The sequence below is a fragment of the Perissodus microlepis genome, chromosome 19 (assembly GCF_051167445.1).
Source record: "Perissodus microlepis isolate ML-2025 ecotype Zambia chromosome 19, ASM5116744v1, whole genome shotgun sequence".
Lineage (NCBI taxonomy): Eukaryota > Metazoa > Chordata > Actinopteri > Cichliformes > Cichlidae > Perissodus > Perissodus microlepis.
Window position 1 is genome coordinate 29532590 of NC_140479.1, and position 23687 is coordinate 29556276.

The following is a 23687-nucleotide window of genomic DNA, read 5'->3' on the forward strand; positions in this document are numbered from 1 at the left end:
GGACAAGCTTTTGTTTGCCGTAAAAACATCTGTGTGACTGACTCTCTGATGAGTGGCCACATTACTCTTCGCTCTGATGACGAGCTTATCAGCGAGGAAACCTTCCTGCAGGGAACATAGTAAACCAGTCGACTCAGTTTGTTGAGTGATTATTAAATACAGATTCTTATTTTATTTTGAAGTTAGTTTTGGCGTCACCGTGCTTCCTGCCTGTCCAGTACAATCAGTGTGCATGTAAACTACTGAACTACCATCTAAGTAATCCCTAAAATGACAAAGAAGTGAGCCTATTTGTTCGACAACAACTGTAAACTTTCTAATCCTCACAGAAGTGACAGCTGCTGTGGCGGTGGGGTGCTCACTGTTAGACACATACCTCCTCAGGTGTGGCCACAAAGTTGATAGCCGTGTAGTAGCGGTCGTCTTCCTGCGACAGGCTGAAGGTGAACTGGTAGTCGATGAGGAGCGTGTCTGTTTGAAGCCAGTGAGCCAGCGTGGGAGGAATGTGGTGGGGATTACAAAAAGAAGCAGAAGAACAACTCAATCAGTCTAGTTTGAAAGTCACACAAGAACATGGTTTCAGACAGGGCTCCGGGCGGGAAATTACTCCCATTCTTTCCCCGTTTCAAACATTAGATTCGAGACCTGAAGATTTTGGAGCGTGCTCTGTGATGAAGGTCAGGACAGAGGATGGGTTACATGACAGCGTGTCAGCTAGCGGTAAATTACAGCTGAAGGTCACTTTCAGGACAGCGCAACAAAACACAAGACGGACGCATTCAGACGCCAGGGGTTATTCTGCAGTTACAGTTCCACTCAAATAATCTGGATAAAAGCGATTTAGATGGGGCCACATCCCAAAAATAAGTAAACATAAAATAATCCCACCTCAAATAATTTCCAAAGTCAAACAAAAAGTTCAACTTCAGTCAAAAATCAATTTAAACAGCTGGATCACGTACTTGGAAAAATTGGAGGGTTTTATTTGTTAGTTTGTTTCCTCTCCATACAGCAAGGGTAACACTGATCAAAAGCTTTATAGATATTTGAATAATAGTACATGGTGCTGTCATTAAAAAACACTAACGTAATTAACATCTAATGTACAGAAAACATTCCCAACTGCTTCAACTTCACATTAAAAGGAATGTAACCGGCAGACATGAGTTTATTTTTATTATTAGGTAGTAACAGGAAATGCAGCTTGTGTCAGGAACTGAGCGCTTGCCACTACTGTTCCCCACGAACGCACATACAAAACAACAGTCCCTGCTGGCATTTTTTTGACAGCAGGTCGTTTTGAAATATTACAGGGAGTAATGGGACAAGAAGGAGCAGCCACAGTGAGCTGGCAGTCACTGGCAGCACGCCTCTAAGCTCCCAGCAAGGTAACCGAACACAGAGGGGACATAGACTCATATTGTGCGAAACAGAAAATCAGATCACCGTGGCTCACGGGCTGATTGAAAATTCCCAATTACAAATTACTGCCCGACTTCTTTATTAAAGTTGCAGTGTGTTTGGATGACGGGGGCGTTTGCTACAACCACAAATAGCAACAGCTGCTACCAAAAATAAGCCGTGTTTGAACAACCACGGGGTACACTAGCTGTTAAATTCCATTATAGATTAATAATCTGATGAGGAATGAATTTACAGTTGATTGATTTTTAACAAACTATCCAATTACTCACCCAATTAATTCAGGGTAAATATGGATAACACTTAATGTTCCTGCTCATTTATGGCTTAGAAACATTTTCACACCTTAGCAGAATACACGGTAATAGAAACATAAATACCTTTTTTTTTTTAAAGCAGCACAATGGATGACCTAGTTCCTCCATCAGTGTGAAAATTTAACACTATACAGTCCAACATGATTTATAGCTTGTTTGGGTTAGAAAGTACTGATGATTAGACAAACGTGACATCACTTTAGCCTCCATAATCATCAGATAATGGTAAATGGTCTGTATTTGTATAGCGCTTTACTTGGTCCTAAGGACCCCAAAGCGCTTTACACTATACACAATCATCCACCCATTCACACACACATTCACACACTGGTGATAGCAAGCTACAGTGTAGCCACAGCCACCCTGGGGCGCACTGACAGAGAGTGCCCCAGATTAAAAATGGCAGGACTGCTGTACTGCAATCTGTCTGCAAAATGACTTCTCACAGGTGGAAAAAGAGCAAGACGGTCCTTTATAAGCTTACCTGCATTTTTTTTGGCAATTTCATCTGCGTCTCACTTTCAATTCTTTCCACCTGCGACTTGTTTAAAAGAGCAGCTCTGGCTCCGGATGTTATTTTTTAAACATCAAACTGCTTTGATTTAGGAGCCGTGTTGCTGTCTTGCCACTGACATGAACAGGGAAGAGATTCAGACCTCATAGTGCTCTCTTAATGTGACACCGCACACGCACGCACACACAAACCCCTTTCCTGACGTTAGTAATTGTAATTCCACTTACAATAGCATGTTCCTTTGAGGGGGTTGCCTTGGTAGCGGTTCTCGACTTCACACCTGAAGAGAGGCGAGGGAAAGATGAACAGGGATGGTAGAAAAGTCAGAAAGAAAGGAAAGAGGGAAGAGCGGAAGACAGAGAGAAGTGTTAACCTTCAGTCAGGAAGTAACTCAACAAATCAACAAATTGATTTACTCTGCCTTACAGAAACCTGGTTGCAGCAGGATGATTATGTTAGTTTAAATGAATCAACACCCCCGAGTCATTCTAACTACCAGAAACCTCGAAGCACAGGCCGAGGGGGAGGTGTGGCAGCAATTTTTCACACCAGCCTATTAATTAATGAAAGACCAAGACAGACTTTTAATTCATTTGAAAGCCTGATGCTTAACATTGTCCACCCCAGCTGTGAAACTCAGAAACCAGTCTTACTTGTTATCATCTATCGTCCACCTGGGCCTTACACAGAGTTTCTGTCTGATTTCTCAGACTTTATATCTAATTTAGTTCTGAGCTCAAATAAAATAATTATTGTGGGTGATTTTAACATCCATGTAGATGCTAAAAATGACAGCCTCAACATGGCATTTAGTCTGTTATTAGACTCAATCGGCTTCTCTCAAAATGTAAAAGAACCCACCCACCACTTTAATCACACTCTAGATCTTGTTTTAACATATGGCATAGAAACTGAACATTTAACAGTTTCCTGAAAACCCTCTCCTGTCTGATCATTTCCTGATAACATTTACAATAATTGATTACACAGTGGTGGAGAGTAGATTTTATCAAAGTAGATGTCTTTCTGAAAGCGCTGTAACTAAGTTTAAGAATATAATCCACCCACTGTTATCATCTTCAATGCCCTGTACCAACACAGAGCAGAGCAGCTATCTGAACGCTACTCCAACAGAGGTCGATTATCTTGTTAATAATTTCACCTCCTCACTACGTACGACTCTGGATACTGTAGCTCCAGTGAAAACTAAGGTCTCTAATCAGAAGTACCTGACTCCGTGGTATAATTCTCAAACACGTACCCTAAAGCAGATGACTCGTAATCTGGAGAGGAAATGGCGTGTCACAAATTTAGAGGATCATCATTTAGCCTGGAGAAATAGTTTGCTGCTTTATAAGAAAGCCCTCCGCAAAGCCAGAACATCTTACTATTCATCACTGATTGAAGAAAATAAGAACAACCCCAGGTTTCTCTTCAGCTCTGTAGCCAGGCTGACAAAGAGTCAGAGCTCTGTTGAGCCAACCATCCCTTTAACGTTAACTAGTAATGACTTCATGAACTTCTTCACAAATAAAATTTTTATCATTAGAGAAAAAATTACCAGTAATCATCCCACAGATGTAATATTATCTACAGCTACTCTTAGTACCATTGATGTTAAGTTAGACTCTTTTTCTCCAATTGATCTTTCTGAGTTAACTTCAATAATTACTTCCTCCAAACCATCAACGTGTCTTTTAGACCCCATTCCTACAAAACTGCTCAAAGAAGTCCTGCCATTGATTAATTCTTCGATCTTAAATATGATCAACCTATCTCTAATAATCGGCTATGTACCACAGGCCTTCAAGCTGGCTGTAGTTAAACCTTTACTCAAAAAGCATCTCTAGACCCAGCAGTCTTAGCTAATTATAGGCCAATCTCCAACCTTCCTTTCATATCAAACATCCTTGAAAGAGTAGTTGTCAAACAGCTAACAGATCATCTGCAGAGGAATGGTTTATTTGAAGAGTTTCAGTCAGGTTTCAGAGCTCATCACAGCACAGAAACAGCTTTAGTGAAGGTTACAAATGATCTTCTTATGGCCTCTGACAGTGGACTCATCTCTGTGCTTGTCCTGCTAGACCTCAGTGCAGCGTTCGATACTGTCGACCATAATATCCTATTAGAGCGATTAGAACATGCTGTAGGTATTACAGGTACTGTGCTGCAGTGGTTTGTATCATATCTATCTAATAGACTCCAATTTGTGCATGTAAATGGAGAGTCCTCTTCACACACTGAGGTTAATTATGGAGTTCCACAGGGTTCAGTGCTAGGACCAATTCTGTTTACATTATACATGCTTCCCTTAGGCAGCATCATTAGAAGACATAGCATACATTTTCACTGCTATGCAGATGACACCCAGCTCTATCTGTCCATGAAGCCAGATAACACACACCAATGAGTTAAACTGCAGGAATGTCTTAAAGACATAAAGACCTGGATGGCCGCTAACTTTCTGCTTCTTAATTCAGATCAAACTGAGGTTATTGTACTCGGCCCTGAAAATCTTAGAAATATGGTATCTAACCAGATTCATACTCTGGATGGCATTACCTTGGCCTCCAGTAACGCTGTGAGGAACCTTGGAGTCATTTTTGACCAGGACATGTCCTTCAACGCACATATTAAACAAATATGTAAGACTGCTTTCTTCCATTTGCGCAACATCTCTAAAATTAGAAATATCCTGTCTCAGAGTGACGCTGAAAAACTAGTTCATGCATTTATTACTTCCAGGCTGGACGACTGTAATTCATTATTATCAGAAAGTCCTAAAAACTCACTGAAAAGCCTTCAGCTAATCCAAAATGCTGCAGCAAGAGTCCTGACAGGGACTAGAAGGAGAGAGCATATTTCTCCTGTTTTGGCTTCCCTTCATTGGCTTCCTGTTAAGTCCAGAATTGAATTCAAAATCCTGCTCCTCACATACAAGGACTTAAATAATCAGGCCCCATCTTATCTTAATGACCTTGTAGTACCATATCACCCTATTAGAGCACTTCGCTCTCGCTCTGCAGGCCTACTTGTTGTTCCTAGAGTATTTAAAAGTAGAATGGGAGGCAGAGCCTTCAGTTTTCAGGCCCCTCTTCTGTGGAACCAGCTTCCAGTTTGGATTCGGGAGACAGAAACTATCTCTACTTTTAAGATTAGGCTTCAAACTTTCCTTTTTGCTAAAGCATATAGTTAGGGCTGGACCAGGTGACCCTGAATCCTCCCTTAGTTATGCTGCAATAGACGTAGGCTGCCGGGGGATTCCCATGATGCATTGAGTTTTTCCTTTCCAGTCACCTTTCTCACTCACTATGTATTAATAGACCTCTCTGCATTGAATCATATCTGTTATTAACCTCTGTCTCTCTTCCACAGCATGTCTTTATCCTGTCTTCCTTCTCTCACCCCAACCGGTCGCAGCAGATGGCCCCGCCCCTCCCTGAGCCTGGTTCTGCCGGAGGTTTCTTCCTGTTAAAAGGGAGTTTTTCCTTCCCACTGTCGCCAAAGTGCTTGCTCATAGGGGGTCATATGATTGTTGGGTTTCTCTCTGTATCTATGAAGCGCCTTGAGGCGACTTTTGTTGTGATTTGGCGCTATATAAATAAAATTGAATTGAATTGAATTAACACCACAGTGTAAAAGAATAAAAAAAAAAAAAAGATTAAAAGGAGACCGAGTGAGCGTGATGGGAATTCACAGGAAACGTGTGCCTACAAAATCTTTAAAGAAATTTAATAAGGCAGAAAAAGGCCTCATTTTCATACTGATGACCAATCATTTGTGAAACCTTATCTCAACTTTTTAAATGGATTTTGGAAAACCCTCTGATAATGAAGTCCAGGGTTAAGACAAGTACTAAAAATATAGCTGCAGGCGCTAATGAACAGCTGCTGCTGCGCTGTGCCATGGTTAGAGTTTTTCATTTTGAAATCTCAACGTGTGGCTTTACAGGTCTGGAAAATAACATTTCAGGGGAGGAAAAAAACCCACTGAAGTTCATGTGGTTCAGCAATTTTGCACATAAAGGTTGTTGATTACTGGAAACCCCACCCTCGTTCTTAGGTTAGCTCAACAACTGACAAATACATGTATGCTGTAAATTTTTGGAGAAGTTGACTAAATCATTAAAACGAATTCACATTTTTACTCATCACTGAATGTTGTTTTCACGGTACACAGACTGCAGAAGCCTTGATGCCTGTGATTGACCAGTTACCAGCTTTGATCCCCAAAGTGCTAAACTACAAGCCCGTACTATCACAAAGGACCATCTTCAAGAAAAAATTCCTAGAAAAGTTAAAAAATGCTATTTGAGGGTTTGCTATAGACCGGTACCACTATTGTGCCGTCAGATTCTCTGGATGTAACACATAATGGATCTGCTGGACAGAGACAAACTAGAAAATAAAGTCTACGGTACCCCACAAGCAATCTGAATTCTAGGGGTGCAAAATATTACAGTAAAGACTTCAGACATCGCATGAGTGAAAAAGAGGACAGAGAGACAGGCGAGCATCATGAAATGTGAAACTCACAGGTGGCATCTGTCTCCTTTGATGCCCTTGGTGGTACAGAAGCACTTGCCATTGTTAGGGTTGCACATGCTTGCGTGGCCATTACACTTGCAGGCTGAAAAAATAAATAAATAGATAAATAAATTATTTTACTTATCATTGCAGCAACCACACACAAGACTTGTACAGTAGAGTGAATATATTACACATATATAAACAATCTAATGACTGATTAACTTGATTCAGCACATTCATAACCTATAAGACCTACAGACTCCATTAATGGCCTCTTCCTGTATTAAACCATTTTGCCCTGCGTGATAATAGTGAAGCTCTGTTTTTCATCTTGTCACTTCCAGCTTGGTGGTCAGGATGAGGATTCAAAGTCTGACGCTAATATTTCATTGGACCGCCTCTGCTGCATTAAGTCTTCTCATGTACATCCCAAAGATTCTCAGTGGGGTTAAAGTCTGCGCTCTGTGCTGGCTAATCCATGTGTGACAATGTCTCATGCTCTCTGAACCAAACAATGTGAGGATGATGAATTCTGACATTGTCATCCTGGAATATGTCCGTGATATCTTGGATGAAAAAAAAGAATCCATCGTGCAGTATATCCAGGTGGTCCAGCTGACCCTGCATAATAACACCGTCCCCACAGGCTGTGAGCATGAGGGGTGGTTCACCTCGTCGGCTTCACTTCTTACCCTGATGGACAAACCACTATGGAAAAGGTCAATTTAATTCAATTCAATTTATATATTGCTAAATCACAACAGTCACCTCAAGGAGCTTTATATTGTAAGGCAAAGACACTACAATAATACAAATGACTGCATGATCTTTTCCATTGCTCTAGTGTCCAGTCTTCAAGCTTACTGGCAAACTGAACCAGATTAATATAACAGGTTTTCTTAAGGCTACACAGCTGTTTAGTCCCCGTCCTTTGAGTTCTCATAATATTGCGCAAGTGAAAAAGCTCTTATTTTAACTATTAAACACAGTTATGAGTTCTACAGTTGATTTTTTTACAATATGACTGAATGTTTAACATATCTCTGATAACAATCATTCCAGATGAATCATTACTGTCAGTGCATATAAAAATATTCTGCACAAACAGCATCCAGCACATTATTTAGTTCATTTAAACCCGGGTTGTCAAACATGCGTCCCACGAGCCAGAACAGGCCCTTTACAGGTCAAACCTGGACAAATGGATGGGAAACAGCAAAGATTTAGGATATAGTTTTTACCTTTAGACTGTTTTGCACCAGGAAGTATAGATTTTGCTTTATGTGTTGTTGCCCAAACAGTACTTGCATTAGAGCCAGAGGCCAGAATTACCGTCAGTTTTATGAATTTATTTATGTGACAAATACATTACCCTTGGTCTGCCATACACCAAAGTAAGGTGGTGAAGCCATACATGAACATACATGTATGTGCAACTCTAACATCTGGGCTTTAAAAAAAATAAAGCATTGCACAGCACCACCTCTCAGCTTCCCCATGCTGTTTAAAGCTCATACTGAGAGCCATGACCATGACTTAACATCTAATTCTTACATCTTTTTAAGCTAGTTTGTGGCCAATAATTTGCAACGGTGGCTACGCAACGGTTTTTCCCACCACTATCATCGGATTGTGTTTGGAAGGTGTACGAAGCACGTGAGTCCAGGATTTGAAATCTAACTGAAAAGCTCAAAGATTCCCATGAGGCCGCTGCACCTAGAGACTCAAAAAAAGGCCTCATCCTCTGAAACTATGTTAACTACACGGGCACACCAGCAGCCATGGCAATCTGGCCCATCACATCGCAACGAGGCAGCACTCTCCAGGAGAAGAACAACTTTCCATCCCCCAAGAGAGAACGGTCTTGTATGTGAACACGTGTGATATGTCTATTAGGCTTGGTGATTTTTAAAAGACCCATTTTAAGGTGCCTGCACAAACGTTAATGCGCATCATCCTTTATATTAATTCATCATCATTTATCATTCTTAAAATGACTCACCCCCTTGGTAGAAACAGCTGTGAAATACATACAAGTCTGCTAACAGTGGGGGGCTTGGAAGAAAAGAGCCACCTTATGATTTATCATCATTTAGTCACACGTGTCATCTTGATTATTTGATAATAATCTCCATTTTGAGGCACTGACTGTGTACTTTTTACTTGTCCACATAATGCCTCTTGAGTCAAACCAATTAGCTGTGAAGTAAAGCATGCCTTTAATGTCCCCGAGGGGGCACGCTGACAAGATAGCGATGCTGAATGGAGACAGGACAGGTTATTGATTGACTGTCACAGACGCAGAACTTAATAAATATATGTACATACCAGAGGGAGGCATAAAAAGTAAAAAAAAAAAAAAAAAAAAAATCACACAACATACACTGTGGCTGTAATATACCGGTAATCTAAATTAACCTGTCGAAGGAATAGACAATTGATTTGTTGTCCGACTGACTGACTGTCAGCATTAGCTGTAAAGGAGTAAATCTTTAATATCCCTGGGAAGGCTTTACGGTGCAGCGAGGAATCAGGAAAATGGCTGACATAAAAATGGACTGTAAAATACTGACAAGTTAAATGAAGCCTCGTGCCGAAATACCGACTGGCTGATTTAGCGTCGCACCGAACGGCCCACGGATACTCACGCTGGCAGCTGCCCCCGTTGGTCGGATCTCCGTAGAAGCCGGAGATGCAGCTCTCGCAGTGTCGGCCGGTTGTCAGGTCCTCGCACTTCTCACAGATGCTTTCGTTGACACACTGGCTGTGACCATTACACTGACAAGCTGCAAAAGAGTAAACAAACATACTGCATAAACATCACACCCCGAGACGAGAGGGGGGTACGATAAAGAAAGAACATGAAGGAATGAGTAATTATTCTGAGCAGAGAAATTTATGTAAATTTATGTAAAATAAACGTCCAGAGCTGTTTGTTGTCCAGTGCTCGAGTGTGTCATAAGAGGCATCAGAGCAGCCAGAAGTCTCTTTAAAGCAGCGTTTCAATCATTTTAGATGAGAAGATCACTATAGTTATTAAGCTAAGTGAGTATTTCCTTCAAATGCAAGTCCGCCAGTCTGTACCACATAATGAGGAACAATTATAAACCAAAGTGACAATACAGAAACACATTTTCCCAAAATGCAACATAAACACATACTTTCTTTGGATGCCTATTGCCTGATAAATTCACATTTAGGTTTTTGTTACAATGCAGATTTAACAGACAACCATTTTTGTAATCCCCGCAACATGTGTGTGTGAAATTAATTTGCATGAATGTCAATTAAAAACTCATGTCACATAACTAATATCTTAGATTACGTTCCTACCTGGGCAGTGAATGAAGGACCAGTTGTACTTTGATTCGCTCGGGCACATGCTGGCGTTGAGGGCTGGCTGAGGATTGGCGGGCAGACCAGGAAGGGTGGAAGGGGCCGGGACAGAGGTCTGGAAGGGCCCGCGGTAGGAACCCTCGATGCACTGACCTTTGCCCGTGTTACTGGGGTCAGTGCACCAACCGCAGCCCGGCTGATCCAGACACTGCCCGCACGTTCTGTATCCAGAACAGTTCTCTGCTGAAGTGAAACACAACGCAGCACCAGGTGATTAAAAAGGTATTTATATTTCTGAATGTTTTGGCTGTAAAAAATAAAAACGGCTTTTAAAAATGATTCTGTGTTGGTAGGTACAAACAAAGCCATCAGTGTTTCAACAATCAGAGCTCTGAATTCCCGACATACTCAGAAAATTGTGCTTATATGCGAATAAAAGCGTGATCATTTTTGAGTTAGCTTAAAATAAAGCTAAGACACTGGAACTGGAGGGAAATGGCTATAATATAATCTCCTCACACATTACAGGTTACATCATGTTAGCTCTCGACCTTTAGCAGGGTCGTGCCAGCTGGTTTCACCGGATTTCACTCTTTAAATCAAAGCTAGCCTCTTTGCTTTTAGCTTCAAAGTGGACAGCTGGATTGATCTTCACATCTATAGCCCGGCAAGAATGTGGTTGTCAAAAAATGTCAAACAGTTTCTTCAGAAAAACTGAATGTGTGTTCTATTCAAAAAAAAAAAATCTGGCTTAATTTCCACTTAATTTGGAAAGGAAGAGAGTTTCAAAAGCTATCTATAAGCTGGATAACCATTTAACATGTAATCATCATCAGTCAACATGGCACAATTACCACATAAAGACAATTCAAGACCCATGAATGTGTGCCTTTAATTTCCATCTCTCGCCCCATGAGCAGTTCATCCATCGATGGCTATAATAACTTGATTCACCTGCTAGGTTTCATAAAAGAAAATTGTTCTCTGCTGCAAAGACGAAATCCAAAAAGTACCAGGTTTCAAACTATCAAACCAGATTATTGATCCCCATCGCCATTCAGTGGAGGGCTACAATTTTATTTGTTCGGCTAAATGGAGGTTAACCCCCCCCATTTAACAGTCCAAAGTTGCTCTGCTCTACAGACCAATAATCAACTAGCCTTTTTTGTAAGTTTGGTGAAGATCTCCAGAGCGGCATATGCTTGAATGATTGAGTATATTAACTGCAGCTACAGTACTACATACACAGATTTCAGATTTATGCTTTATTTTCTGCCGGGTTTTCCTTGTTTCTTAAATTGCAACTAATGAATTGTGACTGAAGGGCTGGTAGTTATACATGTAGGTGCTTGCAGCTTCAGCGCTTTAAATGAAATGCTGCAACGGTTTCAAGTGTCGGGCTCTTCTTCTAGAGTGTTTTGCTATGGCAGCAGCTGCAATTTGTTCAAAGTAAGTAGGAGAATGACTGGGCAGCCGGCATGAGCTGGCAACTCTTAAAAGTAAACCTTTTACGTGCAATCAATGGGATTTTAAATGAGAGACGCAGAGATCGAGGAGATCAGTGATGCACCGCTGATCGGACTCCAAAAAAGAATCCAAAACATTTACGAATTGCAGCAGCAAAGACGACGGTAAGGGTGCCCAATTTTACTGCTCCCTACATTTAGAGTCACTCTCCCCCAGCAGTGATAAATAAGGTCTTTAAAATGTTACACTCTCTTCTTCTAACTCATCTACGCATTTTTTTTTGTTTGCCACTTTATGATTTTATGACTGATTAAAAAATAATAAATAATAATAAATCTGTCAAATCAGACAGGAAATATGGGAAACACCAGGCAATTTGCACCCATATGGCACGCTCAATAACCACCCTAAAATTGCACTAATTTTTTTGTTCCCCATGTTCACCAACATGCTGTGCTCTGACTAACATAAATTAGTCATTAAGTGGAGCAATTAAATGCTCCCCTTGAAATTCAATTCATTACATATTTCATCCTAAGAAATAACTCTGTTAAATAAAGTATTACTAAAAGGAGATTAAGAATTTAAACTGTGAAGGGCAACATTAAATGGCTAAAGGTTTTAAAACTTGGTTTTAGCCGGGAACCCTCAATCCCACTTTAACGTGGTTAGCTGGTTTCTCGTCTTGATTGTTTGGTCATGAAATGACCCTCAGGCCAAGGCTGTACTGCTTGCTAAAAGTCCTTGGGCAAAAAAGGGAGGAACAGTGAAACTATTGAGGAGCTATACTTTTATAGCATGTAGGCAGATGAAATAAAATCGAATTGCAATAACGGGAAAATGATCTCTTACGTGGACAAGTGTTCATGGTGTACCACTCCATACACTGGCCAAAGGGGAAGGAGGCTACATAGGCGTTGGAGTCGACGCACTGCTTCATGTTGCTGCACCACATGCACTCTGAGCTGCTGCTGCTGGTGCATTCGCTGCAGGTGGTTCTCATGGCGCAGGGTGTCCGGCACTGCTTGGCACTGTGGTTGGCTGTAAAATGCAACAAACTCTTTTAGCACAGATGCCTCTGTGGGACATCAGCCTCTGCTGAACTCCAGGGCATTATAAACCAACAGGTATAAGTCTCTTAAGCTCATTTTAAAGGGTGAGAAATGAACACCAGTGAATTTTAAAAGGTGTCATTGTTACAGCAAGAGGTATAATGAGCCTCATAGCTATTCACAAATCCATTTAGGCCTCCATCTGCCTTTTTGTGTACCCAGTATCAGCCTAATGACAGCCTCATCAGGCAGACATGAGGCATCTGCAGCAAAAATGAGCATCAGGCATGACAATCTACTTGTGCAGCCTCAACTAGCACGGATAGAAAGGTTACAGAGGAAAAAGCCCTTTCTCTTAGCTAGTTCTTAGACATGGCATTACTCATGCATGCAACTTCTTTTTTCTGTTATGTAAAAATACATGTGCATTAACAGACTTTAAAATATAAACAGTGAGCTCACCTGGTCGTTCGCACAGGCTGCCATTCACCGGGCTTATGCAGGTTTGAGCTTTCAGTCCGGTGGCTGCCGGCTCGGCCAGGTAGCCGCAAAACCCGGCGTCGCTTGGCTCACCCGGCAGCCATTGCAGGGTGGTGTTGGTGAACGGCGACATGTCCTCCCAGCACCAGTAGGACACGTTGATTTTCCTGAGCCCTACCCACGGCGTCACAGTGGCCTTGTACTGTAAACACCAAACCAAAGGAGGATTTTACACAATGGCGCTTTGCTCTGATCGAATTTGGTAACAGATTGCTGCCAGATTTTTCTGGAAAACATCTCAAACTTAAGCGTCAGTTACACTTATGCTGAAGATTAAATCAGTTTACCTAAATCAATTCCAAAAAACATGTTTTTACTACAACAAAGAGAAAATGTCAGTGCAGCTTTTCATTCGTACTGACGTGCAACACACTGCACCAGGCGCAGTGGCAATAAAGGCAGCTTTACCTCAGTTGACTTGAGAAGCTCCGTTATCCAACTCATCTCTAATCAATGGTTTTAATATTGCAATAGTAGCAAACAAAAAGACTTTTCTCTCTCTCGCAGGCATGAGAGGGATAACTGTACCTTTGAGATCGAATACAATCGCCATTTCTCGGATTGATTAAACCTGCCTGGAAACCGTTGGAACTACTGAACTGGATGTACACCATCAATACAACAAGGGAGCCTGTTCTCAAATCTCTGCGCCCGTATCATTGAAAACCAATGTTATTCCAGAGCGGTTAAGCTTCCATTATTCTCTACCCTTAAGCACAAAGATTACCGAAAAGCAACCACCAGAACAAATTTAGACCAGCAGGGGAAATCTACACGATTTCATTAGAATGGATGAAAGACACTTCTTTAATTCCAGCCTGACTTTGTGATTTAGTCCCCTTTTGTCTTATTTAGCTTCAGCATTAGATTTGCCGTGTGGTGGCTGCAAGGCACTTTGCAGGATCGCTTTTTTTGCATGGGTGGCCTACGTTAAAGGAGGCAGTATTTGCATTTGGTATGTAATTAGAAACTACAAAGAGCTATGTAACTTTTTTCTTTTCTTTTCTCTTTTCTTTGTAGGGACTTTCCTGATATTACAAAATACTTTTTGTATTATCTACACATCTTCTTCTCGTCTATTTATGAATGAAATGATTGATTTCTTAATGGTTTAATGTGCAAAATGTAATAAAATCATTTCATGTCAAACATTTCAAAATAAGGGGGAAAAAATCAGATAATTCTACTATTGGAGAAGATAAAACTTCTGTTAAATCTTCTGCTTAACTTGGTAAGATGTACAAATTTTTACAAACCTAAGGAAGTTTAACCCCAACCAACTAAAAAGCTGAATTCAGACTTTACAACCCGATACCCAACAGTGCGTCCGTCCATATCTGCGGATACGTGAACAGAATAAAGACGGCAGCTTGCGATGGTTGATTGATCGCAGGGATAGATTTTTGTGCATGTGCTCTAATGGAGCGAGTAAGAGATGTCTGAGCTCTGAGGAAGAGATCTGTTAATGGGAGATTTGTTTCACGCTTAATGGTTCAAAAATCACACACACGCACACACACGCACACACACGCACACACACACACACAGAATCCACCCAGAGCTCATTCAGATTAAGAAGGAAAAGAGAAGATTTCAAAAGCTACTGAAAAGACAGCCAAGGGCAAAAACTAGAGAAAGTGCACAAGAGTCCATTTATGCTCATCAATCAGAGAAAAACATGAGAAATAAAAATCTTTTTTACAGTGGACTTCAGATGTGCTGGTCTTTTGAACCCGTGTGTAACTGTTATTGATTTAGTCTTCTAATGTGTCCACATCCGCTTACTTCAACAAGACAGTATATCAAGGAAGGCTCTTTGTAGACGACATCATTAGTTGTCCAAGTAGTGTATCATTCTTCAGTCTTTGCCTGATTTGATCTTTTTGCTGTAATTATCCATTTTTATCTCCGGCACTCTCAGCGCATCTCAAGTCTTATCGGTATCTTTCTCTCTGCTGGTCTGATGACCCAATTTCCCCAAGGAGAATATCACATTTTCTCTAATCCGATAATTAATATCCTGGCTACTTCCCCCTCCAATCGCCCCCTTCTCCTTACCACCACGCTCATTATCTGCAGCTCCTTCAGGACAAAGTCCACCTTCTTTTGTGTGGTCAGAGAGGCCAGGACGGCGTTGTGGTTCCTGCAGGTCAGCTTGGCGTTATCGTACGAGTCCTTGGTCGTGATGAATTTCAGACAAGAGTTGCCCACCAGGTGCCAGCTTTCACCACACACGTTCTCTGCAGCGGAGAGAGTAGACGTCAATACTTCTGACACACCTTGTAGGCTAATATGCAAGCTGACTGTATATCCACTGGAAAAACTGGCCACCTTCAGTTTATGTATGTCAGAAGTAGTACAGGTATTATAATAAAAATACAGAACTTTTTAAAAAGCAGTTGTCTCCGTCTTGTAGACATGCAAAGTTTCAAACACGTCCGTCAATGCCTCATCAGGTAACTTGTAAACTAAAACCAAGAATATTTCTGCTGTGTTTTTAATTTTATTCTTTGTTCATTTTCCAAGTTCACAACTGATTTTGTAAAATTTGTAATTTTTCTTCACAAATCTAGTTTTTCATTTTTTTATTTTAGTTAAAAAGGTTTTACTTTCCAGTTTAGTTTTAGTTGACTGTAATATTTTTAGTCTATACTTCTGTCATTCACCAAAACAGAGCTTTCATCACTGTGTAGCATGTGGCTAATTATTTTTAATAGATTTCAGAGGGGGCAGCACGGTGGCTCGGTGGTTAGCACTGCTGCCTCACAGAAAGAAGTTCAATTCCAGCATCAGCCCAGGGTCTTTCTGTTAGTGGGGATTCATAGGCAACTCTAAATTGCCCATAGGTGTGAATGGTTGTCTGTCTCTGTGTGTCAGCCCTGTGACAGACTGGCAACCTGTTCAGGGCGTACCCTGGCTCTCGCCCTAAAACAGCTGGGATAGGCTCCAGCGCAGAGAATGGATGGATGGAGATTTCAGAAGTAATTACGTAAATCTATTTAGTTTCTCACAAAATAAATAAATAAATAAAAAAATTGTAGAGAAACATGCGTAGGAGTGACTTTCCTTCTGACAGACTTTATCTGATAAATCAACAGTTAACTTGGGTTTGATAAATAGAGATAAAATTGGTGAATAAAGGTTCAGCACTTCCTGCTTATCTGTGCTGTATATCAATATTTGACTATTTAACTTCTGTTACCAGTTTTGCATCTCTAGGTTTCAGAAACTAAGTATGATTCGTGTTGCCTTTTGCCTGTGTGTGTGTGTGTGTGTGTGTGTGTGTGTGTGTGTGTGTGTGTTGTTGTAATCTTTTCAAATTAAAACTGCTTTATTTCTTCCAAGCATCCCTGTTACCTGGCAGTGAGATGCACTCTTGGTTGCGAGAATCCCACTGACAGTTTTGGTCCACAGCACAGCTCTTGCAGCTTGTTTTCTTGTTGCACACGTACGACGGGTTGTCCTTGGGGCAAACTTCATACTCGGCTATGGCCCCCTGAGAAAAGAAACCCGAAAACAACAGACATCAACACTTTGGACTCTAAACTGCAAAACAATTACATTTCATGATGCGTAAATGATATTCATTCAGATGAAACAAAAACAACAAAACAAAAAAAAGGAAACATTTTTTATTAGTCACGCAGAATAAAGGGGAACAGATACAGGGAGTGCAGAATTATTAGGCAAATGAGTATTTTGTCCACACCATCCTCTTCATGCATGTTGTCTTACTCCAAGCTGTATAGGCTCGAAAGCCTACTACCAATTAAGCATATTAGGTGATGTGCATCTCTGTAATGAGAAGGGGTGTGGTCTAATGACATCAACACCCTATATCAGGTGTGCATAATTATTAGGCAACGTCCTTTCCTTTGGCAAAATGGGTCAAAAGAAGGACTTGACAGGCTCAGAAAAGTCAAAAATAGTGAGATATCTTGCAGAGGGATGCAGCAGTCTCAAAATTGCAAAGCTTCTGAAGCGCGATCATCGAACAATCAAGCGTTTCATTCAAAATAGTCAACAAGGTCGCAAGAAGCGTGTGGAAAAACCAAGGCGCAAAATAACTGCCCATGAACTGAGAAAAGTCAAGCGTGCAGCTGCCAAGATGCCACTTGCCACCAGTTTGGCCATATTTCAGAGCTGCAACATCACTGGAGTGCCCAAAAGCACAAGGTGTGCAATACTCAGAGACATGGCCAAGGTAAGAAAGGCTGAAAGACGACCACCACTGAACAAGACACACAAGCTGAAACGTCAAGACTGGGCCAAGAAATATCTCAAGACTGGTTTTTCTAAGGTTTTATGGACTGATGAAATGAGAGTGAGTCTTGATGGGCCAGATGGATGGGCCCGTGGCTGGATTGGTAAAGGGCAGAGAGCTCCAGTCCGACTCAGACGCCAGCAAGGTGGAGGTGGAGTACTGGTTTGGGCTGGTATCATCAAAGATGAGCTTGTGGGGCCTTTTGGGGTTGAGGATGGAGTCAAGCTCAACTCCCAGTCCTACTGCCAGTTTCTGGAAGACACCTTCTTCAAGCAGTGGTACAGGAAGAAGTCTGCATCCTTCAAGAAAAACATGATTTTCATGCAGGACAATGCTCCATCACACGCGTCCAAGTACTCCACAGCGTGGCTGGCAAGAAAGGGTATAAAAGAAGAAAAACTAATGACATGGCCTCCTTGTTCACCTGATCTGAACCCCATTGAGAACCTGTGGTCCATCATCAAATGTCAGATTTACAAGGAGGGAAAACAGTACACCTCTCTGAACAGTGTCTGGGAGGCTGTGGTTGCTGCTGCACGCAATGTTGATGGTGAACAGATCAAAACACTGACAGAATCCATGGATGGCAGGCTTTTGAGTGTCCTTGCAAAGAAAGGTGGCTATATTGGTCGCTGATTTGTTTTTGTTTTGTTTTTGAATGTCAGAAATGTATATTTGTGAATGTGGAGATGTTATATTGGTTTCACTGGTAAAAATAAATCATTGAAATGGGTATATATTTGTTTTTTGTTAAGTTGCCTAATAATTCTGCACAGTAATAGTCACCTGCACACACAGATATCCCCCTAAAATAGCTAAAACTAAAAACAAACTAAAAACTACTTCCAGAAACATTCAGCTTTGATATTAATGAGTTTTTTGGGTTCATTGAGAACATGGTTGTTGTTCAATAATAACATTATTCCTCAAAAATACAACTTGCCTAATAATTCTGCACTCCCTGTATGTGAGGACCAGACAGATCTTTTCAAATTCGTTCAAAAAGATTTAAACTTCGGATGCACTGAAAAAAAAAAAAAAAAAAAAAAAAAAAAAAAAAATATCAAAGTCTTCTTTTTCCTACAACACAGCTATTTGAATTTAAATATTCAATTATTTAATAACTGAAGTCAGAGATATTGAGATTCATTTCTCACATATTGTGCAGATAAGAGTGCTGAAAGAGACATTTGAACTGTGCGAGCCTGCCGGCGGCTAACAGAGGAGTAATCTGATCATAGATTGACAAACCAGATCCAGCAAACATGAAAATGTTTCATTAGTTGTCACACAAAGCACTGAATTCTGCTCAAGTCTATCCATTTAGTAGACATGGCTGATTATGTTAGTAATAGTATATTTGCTTGCACAGAAAGTCCTTTTTTTTTCTTATTAAACAAGAATTTTATCTTAGAAATGTTTCTTCTTTCTTCCCCCCACATTACTTACATTAAACAATCCACTTACATGTTATATAAACCTTTAAATTAGCCTACATCTTGCTGCTCAGGTCCCTAATGAAACACATTATATTATGTTATAAATATGGACTCACGACAAACTAAAAAACATTACTCGACATACCTGCTTCAATAAAAAGGAAGAAAATATTAATGTTGACCTTCTTATTATGAATAAATACATTGTGGTAATCATACAATGAAAGAATGGATGAAACGTTTTTACTTGTCGAAGCTGAGATACCACCGCAGCACAGATCAGCATCACTATTTGATGAAACGCATTTTTGGGCTCCGCTAGTGCTGGGTTGAACTAAGAGCCTTAATTCCATACTGACAGTGACAGCATCACACAGCTGCTGTGAACCTCTTGTTCCACCTCACTCCAAAGATGTTCCATTGGACTGAGATCTGATGACTGCGGAGGCCGCTTGAGTACACTGGATTGAGATCATTTCAGGTTTGTGACATGGTGTGATATCCTGCTGGAAGCAGCCATCAGATGATGAGTACACTGTAGTCATAAAGGGACCACATCGTGTGCACATGATTATAATCAGAAACCATACTCTGGTAAGGCTTTGGCATCCACACAATATTCACTTGCTATGAATGAACCTAAAGCGTGCCAAGAAAATATCAACAACACCATTACGCCACACCACCGTGGTTTTAACGACTGGTTATTTGAGTTACCGTTGCTGTTCTATCAGATCGAAGCAGTGTGGCCACTGTTCTCTGACTTCAGGCATCAACAAGGTATTTTTGCCCAAACTGCTGCTCACTGGATCTTTTACATACAAGCATGCCATTCAAAGTCCCTCAAATCACTCAAACACACTCACACCCTTATGCTCACTTTGAATTTCTGCAGGTCACTTTGATCATGTCTAAAATGCCTAAATGCATTGAGTAGCTTGCAGTTATATTGACAGACTAAGATATTTGCATTACCTAGCAGCTGAACAGGTGCAGTGAGTGTACATTTTTTTTTTTTTTTTTGTGTCCCGTTTGGATCTTTATCCATCAGAATTGTTGTCTTAAGGCCAAGAAAGATGCCAAGCGGATTTATTTTACCAAGTGGATCATCATGGCCTTGCCATATTGGTCCATTTGATTGACCTTTATTATAATTATGTATTTATTTTATTTTCGGTTGCTACAAACGGGACAGACGTGACTGGGGGATAGGACAGGGAGAAAGAATGAAAGAAAGAGAGGGAGAGAAAGAAAACCAAAGGGGAGAAGAGACGGTGAGAAGGGGGGGAAGAAAGGAAAAAACAAACAAACAAACAAAACGCCTGGATCACCTGTATGGAGAAAAAAAACAGAAGAGAAAGCAAACAACAAAGAGCAACATAATAAAAACAGCACCATCACAATAAACTAGCTAGCAGTAGATAACAGTAGATACTAAATAATAAACGATATTGTGCAGCACGCAAGATAGACAGCGCACAATGTGAGGCAGCAGCCAAGAAAGGTGTAGTCCGCGTCTGTGAACACCCGTGTGTACACCTGTGTGCATACCTGTGTGGATCAGCATGCTTGTATTCCAAAGGTTTCTCCATGTAACGATCTGCTAGGGAGTGTGGGGAGCCATAGCCCCGTCCACCAGGGTATGAAGCAGGTATGGAGGAGATCCAGGCCCCAGATATCCAGAGGCCCCAGAGTACAAGGACCCGAGGAGGACCACCAAAGGGGGGGGGAACCGTGCCACCCTCCTGGGAAGAGCTGAGTAGAGCCCCAAACGAGAGGTCACCCCGCAGCTACGGAGCAGAGGCCAGAGGGGGTTGCAGTGGCGTGCCCGCGGGCTCCGCCGGCAGCCAGCTGTGCCAGAGAGGACCGAGCTTCAGGCCCAGAGGCCAGAGGCCTGAGGGCATCCCACCCCCCGGAAGGAGCCCAGCCGGGCCACAGGCGCCCGGCCCCGCCAATCGGCCACCAGGAGTGAGCCGGTACATGCATGAGCTCCCAGCCCCAGATGACAAGGACCACCAACACACCAACGTCTAAGGGCATCAGCCACCGGCAGGGAGTGTGGTGAGGGGAGATAGGCCTCCGTACTTTAGAGGGCCTGAGATGTTCCCAGAGAGGTTGAGTCTAAGACCCAACCTGACATATAGACACAGACAAACAGGCACACGCGGACACAGACGTGCATTCCCACCCCCATATGCACAACCAAAGTGAGTGTACATTATAACAGAGCTGCAAGACGGAAAGGTGTGTGTAGGGTGCTACTGACCATCACAGAAAATCCCCAAAAAGGTTTGTTTGCACGCATACATGGAGCGTCCTATTCTGGAGCATTGTTGCATGGCAGTGAGTGTAGACTCAAAAAAGTAATTTGCCATTAACATAATGTAAGCACTCAGATTTTGGGGGTCGGGGTTATTTGGATTTCTTTTAAGGACACATGGGCTGGACTGAGACAGGCTGTATTTTTCCCTCTCATGTGTGTTTTAAGATGAAGTAACCTTTGGAGAAAAATGAAAAGAAGTTTGTGTAGTCCATTGAAAGCAACAAAAAGTTGCCAAAATTAGTGAAGCTGCACTGGAATTGGCTCCGGGAAACAACTGTGTCTGAGCATTCATTATTCTGTGCTTCAAAGAGCCTCTGACTGCTCAAGATCATAACAACACTACCTATTCATGTATTACAATAAGTTGCAAAATTGCACTCGGCTTGCGTGGCAACAAAATGTTAGTTGGCAAAGTTTGCTGAAGTGAAAACACATCCACGCATGTAAACATCAGATTTGGAAGTTCTGCAGCTTGCAGAAAAACCACTGGTGTCCAACAAAACCATTACTTTGTGTGTTTAATGTCCAACAAAGTGTTTTTTTCTCCCCCAAGCAATGAGGTGACTGCAGGCAGTAAGCCCAGCAGGCCCCTTCTCTACAACCTGATATATCCTGCTTTCTGGATCCTCCCAGGCTTATAAGAAGCACCTCTTCAGCTCCTATATGTAACACAGTTAGATGTGATGTCCCCAAATGCTCTGGGCAGGGTGGAGAGCAAGTTTTCTTACCGATGCAGAGGTGCAGTTACTTCCAAGAGACACGCATTGGCTCGAACACCACTGGCAGCCGTTGGTGTTGGCAGTGCAGCTGTAACAGTCGGTATACTGGTCACATCTCTCAGCATCACCGTCTGCAAAACGTAGAACAGGGTGCACATTATTTTTTTTAATTTATAAGAACAGAGACAGAAATCTTCCAGTCAGTTCAAAAGTCAAAGCAACCAGTAACTCTGTTTCTGCCATTAACCACAGCTCAGTCAAAACATTTGCGGTCTCTTTCGGGGTATCCAGTGTTGACTGCCAGATCGCATCCCTTGTATTTAATGTGCCGGAAAGAGATGCCATGAAGCGGTTTCCATCTGCCAGCACTGCTGTAGAAGCAAGACCGGAAAATAAGACAGCCGTGCTGAGGAGAAAGGCGGATGTTTCTGGGTTTTCCTTTTTGTGTGACAACTGACAAACAAACGGAAGACAACTCTCAACAGGAACCAGAGAGAGAAGGCTGGACTGTCCTTCGCGATTACCTCACTGACACGCACGCTCACATGTAAGAAACTGTGTGTGGGTGCATCAGTGTCACGAGCGTTAGTGTTGGGGGATGTTTAGAATTAGAAATCAAAATGTAATGAACCCTCAATGCAATTAAAAACCAAACAAACACGTTTGCACATCACACAAAATGTAAACAAAAACAGAATCCAGGATTTCATTTAGTAGAGCAGCGGTCCCCAACCCCCGGGCCTTGGACCGGTACCGGTCCGTGAGTCGTTTGGTACCGGGCCGCGAGAGTTGAGGCTCAGGTGTGAAATGTATAGTTTTCAGGGTTTTTAATCGGTTTTATTTTGTTATCGTTTTGATCGTTTACTCTGTTTTCCTGGGTCTTTTCACGTGTGTTATGAATAAAGCTTCTTTTTCTCGGTACCGGTACTAGTTTTATTTTGTTGTATTTATCCGCGACACTTTAAAGGCCGGTCCGTGAAAATATTGTCGGGCATAAACCGGTCCGTGGCGCAAAAAAGGTTGGAGACCGCTGTAGTAGAGAACACAGAAACCATAACGAGTGTTGAAACTGGGAAAATGTCCTACTAAATATTAGCTAATTTTGAGCAGCAATACATCTTTAAAAAGTTGGGACGGAGGCAAAAAAAAAAAAAAAAAAAAAGACTGGTAAAAAGTAAAGTGGTCCTAAAATGAAACAGCCGGTGGGACATTTTGCAACTAATTAATTGAATTAGCACCAGGTCAATTCCTGTTTTTACTGCCAGAGTTTCTCAGAAGGTGGGCAGAGGTTCTCCAATTAGCAAAAAACTGTCAACAACAATCAGAATGTTCTCAACATAAGATTGTGAAGTCCTTGAATATCTCATCATCTACATAATATGCTTGCACTAGTGCACCAGTGGCCAGTCGTGCTCCCGTATGCATTTCCCCCAGCTCCAGTTCTAGAGAGAGTGTGTCGACAGCAGCTCTCTCTGATTCTAGTGGCCCCTTGATGGCCAACAAAGTCATGGCATGTGGATATAATGAGTCTTTTAGCACCAAGGCCTTGGCAGTTTCATCTCTGAAGGGACCTCCTCTCTCAGGTGGGAGGAGAAGTGGTTCATCCGCGCCCGGATCTGGCGCCTTCATGCTTACCTGCTGAGAGGTCTAATGTGATAGATAAGGGTCTGCCCCCAAGCATAGTAGCAACAATCTAGAGTGCTAGGGCCTCAACCAAACCTTCAAGCAATGGTGCTAGGACCGGCGCAAACCTCCATTCCAGTGG

The 23687-nt window shown here is 41.8% G+C and overlaps 1 protein-coding gene across 3 annotated transcripts in view; it reads right to left on the reverse strand.

Moving 5' to 3' along the window:
* Positions 1–23687, reverse strand: part of atrn (attractin) — a 148426-nt gene that overhangs the window by 89839 nt on the left and 34900 nt on the right. For 2 of the 3 annotated variants that reach the window (XM_084914414.1, XM_084914417.1), the window contains exons 13-22: positions 21932–22053; positions 16535–16673; positions 15236–15417; positions 13100–13319; positions 12438–12626; positions 10116–10361; positions 9431–9568; positions 6789–6882; positions 2481–2533; positions 377–471 (exon numbers count right to left, since the gene is read on the reverse strand). In XM_084914414.1, coding sequence (XP_084770540.1) covers positions 377–471; positions 2481–2533; positions 6789–6882; positions 9431–9568; positions 10116–10361; positions 12438–12626; positions 13100–13319; positions 15236–15417; positions 16535–16673; positions 21932–22053 — 1478 coding nt within the window. The remainder of the gene's footprint in view (positions 1–376; positions 472–2480; positions 2534–6788; positions 6883–9430; positions 9569–10115; positions 10362–12437; positions 12627–13099; positions 13320–15235; positions 15418–16534; positions 16674–21931; positions 22054–23687) is intronic. The other variant, XM_084914415.1, reaches the window with a different exon arrangement.